Source organism: Chrysochloris asiatica, unplaced genomic scaffold (assembly GCF_000296735.1).
Source record: "Chrysochloris asiatica unplaced genomic scaffold, ChrAsi1.0 scaffold00082, whole genome shotgun sequence".
NCBI classification, from domain to species: domain Eukaryota; kingdom Metazoa; phylum Chordata; class Mammalia; order Afrosoricida; family Chrysochloridae; genus Chrysochloris; species Chrysochloris asiatica.
The window spans coordinates 13,020,499-13,032,392 of NW_006408600.1; the positions used below are offsets into that span (position 1 = coordinate 13,020,499).

The window sequence follows — 11,894 nt, forward strand, 5'->3', positions numbered from 1 at the left end:
GAAGTGAGAGGACTTAAAACATTTACTGATGAAGACTATAAAGAGTACAGCCTTTGGTATGGATTATATCTCAATGTAAAGAAAACAAAAATAGTGTTCCAATTTATCCCCTATACAGTGGAGGACTTTTGGTGTGATGCTGTTGGATCAGCACTGGACTGTGAACCAAAAAGTTGGCAGTTCAAACCCACCAGCTGCTTCTCAGAAACCCTATATGGGGTCACTATGAGTTTTAACCGGCTCTGTGGCACTTAACAACAACATACAATAGATACTGTTTTGGTAACTATTATGTGCCAGTCACTGTGATTGGCAGTGGGAATACCAGGATGATAAGACAATATGCCTGACCTCTAGTAGCTTAGAGCTTAGTTGCTGAAATACATACTTTTTTTTTTTTTTTTTTACCAAGTCTGTATATTTTTGTTATCTTTTGACAGAAAGTTAATTTAGCTAGTTAAGGTGCGGAGTATGAGATTATCTGCTTCTCTGGATAAGCAAAAGACCATATTTCTTTCTTTCTTTCTTTTTTTTAATGACAACATTCATGAATATTTTTATCTCAATTAGAAAAAATATATTATTTTTTCTTCTTAGACTTACCCATAGAAATGTGAACTCAATAGAGATTTATCCTGGAGATGGATCTATTTTCAAATCAGAAGGAGTTTATTTTGGGAACTATTTTACATATTATCCCATCCAAGAAGGATCAGAAGAGGTAAGCTTACAAGGAGGTCTCAACTCAGTAAGATTTTTGATATATGTTGTTTTTGTGTGCCTTGGAGTTGGTTCTGACTCATAGCGACCCTGTACAGGGTTTCTGAGGCTGTATATCTTTATAGATGTTTCTAAATCATTCTGAATATATTTCAGGAAATTTGATCTTTATATATAAACATTGTTTGCTATCCCCCTAGTGCAGCACTAGCCCAGTAATTATTGATAATCTTATTTTCCCTGTGTCTTAGTTATCTAATTCTGCTATAACAGAAATAGGACAAGTGAATGGCTTTAGCAACCAGCAATTTATTCTCTAATTTTAGTAGACTAGAAGTACAAATTTTGATTGCAGGCTTTTGGGGAAGACTTTGTTAATTCTGGGGAAAGGTCCTGTGTCCTTTCAGCATCTGGAGACCCAATGTTTCTTGGCTATCTCCATACATCTTGGCATCAATATTTTCCTGGATCTATGAGCTTTACAGTGCAAGGTCCAGATATATTCTACTCTCGGCTCATCTATCTTAGTGACAATAGATCCCTCTGAGCTCAGCTTACTTCTCTCTCCTTTTATATCATGAAAGATTTATTCAGGATACAACCTAATCCTGTAAATTGCACATCAAATCGTATCTTGGGGTTGATTGTATTATGTTAGATCTCATCATAGAGATGATAACTACATTTTTTTTTTTTTAACTTTTTTACTGTTAATTGAGTGAATGTTTACAGACAAGATCATCAGTTTTACATTCAATAAATAAGGCACTGTTTCATGTCAATGATTGTAATGCCCTCCATCCATCAACAGTTATTCCACATCCATTTACCTTCTCATCCTTTTTCAACTTTGTCCCTAGGTAAGTGTTGCCCTTTTGATTTTGAATGATTGACCATTCCATGGTGAGCATAATTTACTAGTGTTGATGTCCTCCCTATATACCTATCTACTGCTAGGCTTAAAATTGGACCATGAGGTTGAGTTCCTTTCCATACCTGAAGGGTGATTGAGGGCCACAGGCTCAGGTTCTTCTGGTCCCTTTCTGACCAGTAAGCCCCATCTTGTTATAATAATTTTGAATTTTGTTCCATACTTTCTCCCACTCTGCCTGGGTCCTTCTAATGTGATTGGTCCCATTCAGAGATGTTGGTAGTAGTAACCAGGCACCATCTAGTTCTTCTGGTCTCAAAGTCACGGAGCTTGATATTCATATGTTCCATTAGTCCATTGGATTAATTGATTACAAGCATCTTCAATTCTCATCATTCTTCTTTCCTCTGCACATGGAGAGACCAAAATTACCCCTTAGATGGCCACTTATGAGCTTTTAAGATTGCAGCCAGTACTCAGCAATATAGGTGTGGAACATTATCTTTGTGGATTATGTTACGCCATTATGAGACTAGTGTCCTGGGGCCCTCCTAACCTAGCAATTCATTGCCTTAAGATATTTGATACTGTCTAAGAAATTTTCTCATTTTGCAGTTGTATGATCCGTCACATTGATACTTGTGTTTGTAGTGAAGCTAAATACCCATGTATAGATATCCTCTTTCAAACCCTTATGTATTTGTGGGTATACCCCATTCTTCCTCCCACACCCATTCAGCCTGAGTATCTGTCCATGTATCCACCTGCAGAACACTGTTGTTCCAAGGGACGTCTTAACTGCTAAACTACTGAGAATCCTGACTCAGCCAAGTTACCACAAAACCATATCTATCACACGCTGTATTCTCACACTACCATCCATTTGCCTAAGCAGTTTATAAACAAGAAGCTGAGACCAGTGATACTGCTTTGCTTTAATATACTACTTTGAATTACAATGTTTTTAATATTTACATAGGAAAAAGCATACTTTTTTTCCCCCTTATCATGTAAACATTGATTGTGGCATTGTTTGTAATAGCAAAAAACTGGAAATGTTCATCAGTTTGGAAATGGTGAAATAAACTATTGTATTACGAATAATAGAGATGTTGTGAAGCAGATATAAATTATGACAGTATAGATGAATGGAAAAGTAGATGTTGAGAGATATTCAAGGCCTATTATAGAGTGATAAAAGAAAGCTGCATAAGAGCATGTACAGTTACTCTAGAGAGATATAAACCTAGGGCGAATGTGGAAGGTTGTTCAAAATGCTGTAGCTGGACACACTGGACCAAAAGTGGAATGTTGGGGTAATGTCCAGAGATGATACTGAATGGATAAACAGGGCTCACTAGTATATGAGACATAAGAAACTGTTACATTTGAGGAGTTACTGAAAAATATGAATTAGGAAAATGGCAAAAGAATTGTTTTAGATTATTTCAGATGAAGGTGAAATGTGTAGAGGGACAAGTTCACACTTCCAGCTGTAGAACCAGCTAGAAGATGCTTATAGTAGTTTAGGGGAGAGATCATGAAGCTTAGGCCGTGGAGTGAAAATAGAAGGACACAGTGATTAGATATTGATAATAAGGAAAAAGGAGTTGGAAGATAATGCCCAATTATTGATTAAACCAGTTAATGGTGGTGGCGCAATGAATGGTGGTACATGGTTTTACTAAACCAAATTTTATTGAATCTGAGTTTTTTGTTTTTGTTTTTTAATGTTTTATTGTGAATTATGTGATAGTTTACATGGGAGAACATTAGATTTACATTCATCTTATCATATATCATTTCATTGCCATGGTTACAATCCTCTCCATGCATCCTCAACCAACCAAATGGTATTCCCTACAAGCCTGCCCCCCAGTCATCAGCACACAGCCCCTCTCTGGGTCTAAAGTCCCTAGCTGCTCCATCTCTCCACGTCATCGTCTCTGCCTCCATCTCAGGCATCACTGCTTATCTGGGTAGGGTCCTGCTCTCTGCTCTTCTCCCTTGATGGTCCCAGGGACCTCCACTCCTAGACTGAAAAGTTAATCACTCCCCTCCTTGCTACAAAACGTCTATGTTTACATTTCCAACCCTCACAATCAGTCCTGATAACAATTATTCACTATTGTACCATAAGAGACCTGTCCACATTTCCTTTCATCGGCCCGCCTAGACAGATTGGATACTACTCACTGGAGATTCTACATTCCTCCAGGCCCTCTGGATCTAGGTTCCCTCTTGAAAGCTTGTAAGTCAGTCACTTCTTGTCTTTGTAGCCCCCCTCCCCCATTTTGGGTAGCCAATGTCCTAGTTGTCCATCCCTGTCTACTCTGTGTATGGAGGGGGTGGGAATGATCCTTGCTGTAAAGATTGAATCTGAGTTTTGATGATATTTGTTTTAAACATTTTTTACTTGGAGGTATCAGTGGTGGTGGTGCCATGCCTTGCAGTCAATTCTGACCCATAGCGACTCTGTACAGGGTTTCCAAGGCTGAAAATCTTATCTTTCTCCCACGGAACAGCTGGTCGTTTCGAACTGCTGACCTTGAGATTAGCAGCCTGACTGGGTAGATGTTAATTCAACTTTGTCTCAGAATTATCTGATAGCAATTATAAGGCACTCTTAAGATACGTATCCAGATTTCAGAGAGGTTAAATTGTAAAAAATAGGTAGTTCAGAATGATGCAATAAAGTAGTAGGAAGGACCCTACTACTCAGTATCCAGTAGAGAAAATAATTAAAATGTAATATTCAGCAAATATTTTGAATGCCTGCTATATGCTAAGTACCCTGCTAATAAATGCTGAGGATACAGAGGTAGTAAAACATATAGCCCCTGCCTTCATGGAGCTTCATTCTAGCAGGAGATAAACATGAACTACACTATTTAACTGAAATTGTGATAAAGACCAACAGGAACAGAGGGTATTGTACTTGTGGATTCTGGCTCATGACAACCTTAGGATAGATTAAAACTGCTATCTTAGGAGCTTTATATATGTATTATGTAATTGATTCTGCAGGACAACCTGGAGGATGGTAGTGTCCCCATTTCACAGACACTGAGACTTTTGAAAGGTACTGTAATCGAACTGGCATTGTAGTCATGCCTACAAATCTAGATTTGTCTGATTTCAAAGCCCATCTTTTTTCACTGATGGTAAATAATATGTGCTAGAGTGTCCTACTGTGGTTTAAATTATATCTCTACTACTTAGTCCTGATGTGGCACTGTAGGATAAGCACTGGATCACAAGGTCAGTGGTTCAAACTCACCAACTTCTCGGTAGAAACCCTATACAGGATCTCCATGAATAGAAACCAACTTGACGTCTACTTAATGCTCAATCTCAGTTCCCTCCCTCAAAAAGGTTTCATCTTTCAGAGGTATTTTGAAAAGTAAATGATATAATCCATGTAAAATGCATAGCACGGTGTCTAGCACATAGTTGTTGTTGTTGTTTAGTGCTATTGGGTCGATTCTGACCCATAGCAACCCTGTGTAGGGTTTCTAAGGAGCAGCTGATGACCTTGAACCACTGACCTTGCAGTTCAAACAAACTTTGCAGTCTGACACATTAGTCCACATCGCCACACCAGGACTCCAAGCACATAGTATCTGCTCAATAAATGTTAGTTATATAGGGTTTCCCTGGAGCAGCTGGTAAGTTTGAACTATGCTGAGACCAGAGTCCTGAAGGACATCGGTGGAGAGACGTCCAAGGGTCAGCCAGATACAGACGACAGGCCTGACAGTGAGCGGTAGTTCAAACTGACTTTGTGGTCCAGTGCTTCTACTACAGCACCACACCAGGTTGCCTAACAACAATAACAATGATGTGGCAGCATAGGATAAGCACTCGACTGCAAGGTCAGTTTGAACCGCAATGTCGGCAGTTCAAAATCACCAGCAGTTCCTCAGAAACTCTATACAAGGTTTCTATGGGTTGGAACCAACTCGACAGCACTTAACAACAATGCTATTATATTTCTTATGAACACAACTTTGGCCCCTGTTTGGGTCACCCAAGAGTGAAATGGGAAATCAGAGCCAAAAAAGACTTGAGATAGAGCCCAAGGAAACATTTGGATTAAAATGTCTGAGGAAGAGGAAATTAAGAAGAAATGCTAAAGTAACTTTTTTTAAAATATAAGAACTTGAATTCCACAAACTGTTAGCAATGTCCTCCATTTAATAAAATACAACATAATGATGTATTCATTCCATTAAAAATTGTTATTTTTGTTAAATCTGTAAAGCCAATTATGTTATCAAAAGAGGATTTATGTGGTAAGTATAAAGCCCTTGGGTAGTGACAACAGTTTGTGCTGACTGCCCACTGAAAGGTTGGCATTCATTACAGACAACAAATGTTGTCATTGGTTCATCAGCACTACAGATTTGTAACTGTAAGAACAGTTCTTTTTACATTCACGACATGTGAATACAGCAGTCTGGGTTCCACATGTCTTAGTCAATTGATGCTCTCTGATGGCTTCTTTGGTCAGGATTTTCCCACATCTCTTTGAGTTCATCACTTGTCATTCTAGTAAGTTAAGTCATGAAGAATGCCCCACACAGTATACTTTTTCTTAAATTTGGATTCTTTGCATCTTCAAGATTTGATTTAGTACTTCTTACTCTATTTTTGTATTTTATGTCTGTATTCCTTAATTCTTGATATATAGCTTCCTCAATCTGAGATCTTAACACTTCCTTATCTGTTCCAATAGCAACATAGTCGTCTTCTGTTTGAAGACCTCCAGCAAGCATCTCTCTACACTTCAGCTGTACAGAATCTGAAGTGCTTGGAACCCTAGGAAAAGATGAAACAAGAGTGTCTCAAACATTTGTCTCAACCTTTCTGCTGCCTTGTTGCCACTGGAACTACTTTCTTCTCTTGCTTCAAGGCTATTCTGCTATGTAATTGCAGGTTCTTTTTTCTTTTCTTCAGTCTTTATCAGTTGGCCCATTTAATAACTTTTTCCAGGATTTGATGAAAGACTTTGCTAACTTCTTCATCTGTGCTCTGCTTGTGAATAGCATTAATTACATTCCAGTTGTTGTGCATTGTAATAACTCCAGGGTCATGGGAATAGTCTTAAGCTCCTTCAGCAAATCTAGTGCTCCAACGCATGCTTCTTCTGTAACATCTTGTCCATTTTCTTGGCAGTGTGCACCACCTTGTCCTCTATGACTGTAGCAGATCTTTCCCGTGCCTACCCTGACTGGGATGTAAAGCGGGCAAAAGTGCGGCAGAGGGAATGTCAAGAGCCCACACAGCAGGCCCGGCTGGGCCTGGGTCCTTCGCTATCAGAGCTGTGGCTGTGATGGCGGCCATATTAGCAGCACCTTCTCTGCCCACAGCACCACTTCCATTATCTTTTCACTTCATATTTCCATGAACTTTTGAAACACCCTCATATGTAGGTTTTATGGGCTTTTTTGTTGTTGTTGTTAAGTGCCATCGAGTCGGTTCCGACCCATAGCGACCCTATACAGGGTTTCCGAGGGTGTAAATCTTTACGGGAGTAGAAAGCCTCATCTTTCTCCCGCGGAGCGGCTGGTAGTTTCGAACTGCTGGCCTTAAGGTTCGCAGCCCGATTCGTAACCACTACGCTACCAGAGCTCCTTTGGGCTTTAGGCTAAGTTAAAATAACTGCTTGCCTTTCATTATTTAAATGTATATTTTAAGAAAAATTTCTTAAATACTAATGGTCAAAATTAATTATTAATAAGATTTTCATTTAAAACTAATTTTCAGAGGAAAGAGAAGACCTATTCAATCAATAACCTTCCTCCAGATAGACCAGGAAGTCCATTCTCTATTTGTTCTCTACTTAAAGAAGCTACAAAGTAAGTTATTTACATTCATCTAAATTAAGTGCTAGTTGCCTGAATATTTTGATACATTGTCTACTGTTTAGGGATAAGGTAAAATTTGATAGAAATACATGTTTTGATAAAATCTGTCAACTTTTTTGGGTCTCAAATTTCATTATTTTATAAAACAAGGTAATTTCTATATCACTAATTAGAGTACTTTTGGCTTTTAAATTTATATTTGGAGACACAGCTATATATGGAGAGCAAATACTAGTAGGAAATAAGTACCTTTTCTCTAGTTAAATGTGACATCATTAGTAAACTTTCAAATTCAATTGGAGATTTGATGATATATTTTAAATTTTATACATCTTTACATCAGAGTACTATAAATGTTTTTTGAGAGTGTACAAAAGATGTTTGAGTTAATATCTTTTGCTCCTCTTAATTAATCTGTGGCACCTAGACTGATGAATGTAGGTAGATGGATTGTTTATTTTTATAATTTATGTTTAAGTGGCTTTTATAGTACAACTGTAGAGCAGAGTACATAAGTGATTTTTGAGAGACAGTTGATTCACATCACCACCACCTGGTGGTTGTTGTTAAGTGCCATTGAATCGGTTCTAACTCATAGCAACCCTGTATAAGGTTAAATGTCACTAAGGAGCAGCTAGTGAGTTTGAATTGTTGACTTTGTGGTTAGCAGGCCAGTGCTTATCCTACAGTGCTACACCAGGACTCCACCACCACTTTAGGCAATGCTAAACCTGTCAGGCATGTGAATGTATCATCTCTTGAAAAGAAACAAGTGAAAATTCTCTTCATTTAGAATCATTTCTTTGCTAAAAATTAGAATAGCAGCTTAAATATGTGAGATTAACACAAAGGGAAGCAATAGTAGTTCCCTTCTAGAGGCTGAGGAATTTCTAGAACGAAAGACGACCAAAAAAAAGAAGTTAGTGGGAATAAGTTACTTGCGATCTAAAATATTATATGACATTGAAAATGGGTTGCCAGACTGGAAAATACCATTATTTGCAAATGGTTAAGTGGTGTTTTTCATGTTTACAGAATTCTTCAACATTGTGCCAACATAAGACTTTCTTTAAGCCATAACTATCGTATATGCTGCTGGAAAATGGTATGTTAAAATTGTTTCAAAAGTAAGATTTTAAAAATTACATCATTTGTACATAGTACAGACTTATCATTTTACAGTTTTCATCTAAGTCATATAAGAAACCCTTGGTAACATTGATTTTGGATTATTCATAAAAATAGAAGAACATTTCATCATCACAGGCTTCTATATCACAATTTTGTTACACCTAATTGTTTTTCTTTTTCTTTTTTATGTAATGAGGTGGGAAGAAGGAGGATTGATTTGTCAGGTTTTTCTTATGTTATAGTTAGGTGCAATCAAATCACTTCCAACTCATAGAAACCCTACATACGATATTGCCCAGTCTGGTGCCATCCTCATAATTACTATGTGTTGCAACCATTGTGTCAATTCATCTCATTGAGGATCTTCCTTTTGTAAATCCTCTACTTTCACAACTATAATGAGCTCTGGTAGCATAGTGGTTATGAGTTACTAACCCCCAGGTCAGCAGTTCGAAACTACCAGCTGTTCCTGCTGGAGAAAGATGAGTCTTGATCATATGCTTCCTCCTGAAATGGTTAAACATTGCCTAACGCTTTTGGTACAGTGAGACCGTGTATTCTTCTTTTGATGCATTTTAGGTCATGCAGTATTTTGTCTATGTTGTTGTTAGGTGCCATCGAGTTGGTACCGACTCATAGCGACCCTATATACAACAGAACGGAACACTGTCCGGTCCTGGGCCAACCTTACAATTGTTGCCACGCTTGAGCCCATTGATCCTGCCACTTTGCCAATCCATCTTGCTGGGGGTCTTCCTCTTTTTCTCTGACCCTCCACTGTATCAAACATGGTATTCTTCTCCAGCCACTGGTCCCTCTTGACAATATGAGTGAAGCATGAGAGAAAATATTTGGCCATTCTGGCCTCCAAGGAGCACTCTGGCTGCACTTATCCCAACACAAATTTGTTCTTTTGGCAGCCCATGGTACTTTCAATATTCTCCTCCAACACCATAACTCAAATGCATCAGTTCTTCTATGGTCTTCCTTATTCACTGTCCATCTTTCACATGAATATGAGGTTCTTGAAAATACCATGGCTTGGGTTAGGTGCACCTTAGTCCTCAAGCTGACATCTTTGCTCTTCAACACTTTAAAAAGGTCTTGTGCAGCAGATTTGCCAATGCAATATGTCATTTGATTTCCTGGCTGCTGCTTTCATGAGTGTTGGTTGATCCAAAAGAATGAAGTCCTTGACAACTTCAATCTTTTCTCCATTGATAAGAATGTTGTTTATTGGTCCAGTGGTGAGGATTTTTGTTTTGTTTACATTAAGAAGGCTGTGGTCTTCATCAGTATTTTGCCTATAGAATACTTCAATATTGCAATTTGAGGCTTGAATTTTTTCTTCAGTTCTTTCAGCTTGAGAAATGCTTAGTGTGTACTTCCCTTTTTGTTTTCTAACTCCCAGTTTTTGCACATTTCATTATAGTACTTGTGTCTTCTCCAGCCACCCTTTGAATATTTTTTTCAACTCTTTTACCTCATAATTTCTTCCAATCACTTTAGTTTCTCTACATTCAGGAGCAAGTTTCAGAATCTCTTCTGACTTCCATTTTTGTCTTTTCTTTCTTTTAAATGACCTTTTGCTTTCTTAATGTATGATGTCCTTGGTGTCATCCCACATATCATTTGGTCTTCAATCATTAGTGTTCAATTAGTGTTATTGAGGTGGTCTCTAAGTGCAGGTGGGATATACTTGAGGTTGTACTTTGACTCTTGGGGACTTATTTTAATTGTCTTTAGGATCAGCTTAAATTTGCATATGAGCAATTGATAGTGTGCTCTGTCTGCTGTCAGCCCCTGGCCTTATTTCGATTGATGATTATTGAACTTCTCATTTGTCTTTTTCCACAGATGTAGTTGATTTATTTCCTGTGCATTTTGGCTGGCAAGCTCCACTTGTATAGTCACTGTTTATGTTGTTGAAAAAAGTTATTTCTAATGAATAAGTCACTGGTCTTGCTAAGTTCTATCATGCGATCTCCCGTGTTGTTTCCATCATCACTGCCCTATTTTCCAACTACTGGTCCTTGCTTTGTTGTTTCCAGTTTTTACACCCAATCACCAGTAATTATCAATGCACTTTGACTGTGTGTTTGGTCAATATCAGACTTCATAAGTTGGTAAATATCTTCTGTTTCTTCTTCTATAGCATTAGTGGTTGATGGGTATGGATATTATCCTAACACTGATAGCATTGTATTTTAGGAGCACCTTGTAATGTTCTTTTTATTCCTGTTGTTGTTGTTGTTACATGCGTGGAGTCGGTTCCAACTCATAGCGACCCTGTACCTGCCGGGAACCAGCCTCAACAAATTATTAGGGGGCTCTGGAAGGAGGATGTGGAGTGGGCAGAAACACACACACACACAGATGAGGGTCGATGGGTTGTGAGTCTTAGGCAGATGATGATGACTTCTCTTTACTTTAGGCAGATGATTTCTCTCTACTCAAAAGTTTTTTGCTTCTTATATACTGTTGTGATCAATTACAATTTTAACTAAGTGTTACGTTCTTTGTGTTCAACAAACATGCAGGTTACAAAAAAAAACCAAAAACACAGAAACATCAGAACATCCCTTTGATTTTTATTGTATCCTTTTCTTTGCATTCCCTAATTATCCCGATAACATCGGGTTTATTTCCGTAACTCTTTTTGCTTTTCTTGAATCCTCCTAAGAATGTCAAATTAACTTTTAAGCAAAGTTCTATATCTTGACTTGCATTTTTACTCTCATCTATTACTTTTTATACTTTTAATGGATTTAAGAATAAGAACATAAAAGTACCTAAAGTTTCATAGTTAAGAACAAAGCAGCAACTCCCCTATACTAAAAACTTCTAGTTAAATTTCTACCCACATTTCTACAGCTCTTAATTGCCTCTTTGCTATCTTCAGGGTACCTCAGTGTCTCTTGCTGTAGACTGAGCAGGATGTTGATTGTAAGATTGTTTCTTTCAGGTGCCTCAGTGTCTACTAAGCAGGATATAATCTTAAACTTGAAAAGCTTTTAGGTGATGTGGCTTTTCCTAATGGTGATACTTATTATTGATGTAAAAAGCAACTATTATAACTTTACATGATTAAATTTAGTGTGAGAGTGTCTAAATGTAATTTAAATTTTCACTATGATTATAGCAAATTATCAAGTGAATATATAGAAAATTGTTAAAGAACTTCTTATAATAAGATCAAAATTGAGCCATGCACAAAGGAAAAAAAAAAAGAACTGCAAGGCCTAGAGCATGAGAGTCCCCTCAGGGCTTTGTCATCCAAGGAGACACTCATTGTCGCTTTG

At 37.8% G+C, this 11,894-nt stretch overlaps 1 protein-coding gene and 1 pseudogene across 1 annotated transcript in view; one reads left to right on the forward strand and one right to left on the reverse strand.

Moving 5' to 3' along the window:
- The window catches only part of LOC102830481 (chromosome unknown open reading frame, human C5orf34), a 39,365-nt gene that overhangs the window by 15,368 nt on the left and 12,103 nt on the right, over positions 1 to 11,894 (forward strand). The window contains exons 5-7 of the mRNA XM_006865752.1: positions 598 to 721; positions 7,361 to 7,452; positions 8,497 to 8,566. Of these exons, the coding sequence (XP_006865814.1) occupies positions 598 to 721; positions 7,361 to 7,452; positions 8,497 to 8,566 (286 nt within the window). The remainder of the gene's footprint in view (positions 1 to 597; positions 722 to 7,360; positions 7,453 to 8,496; positions 8,567 to 11,894) is intronic.
- On the reverse strand, positions 5,860 to 6,937 carry LOC102835075 (annotated as a pseudogene).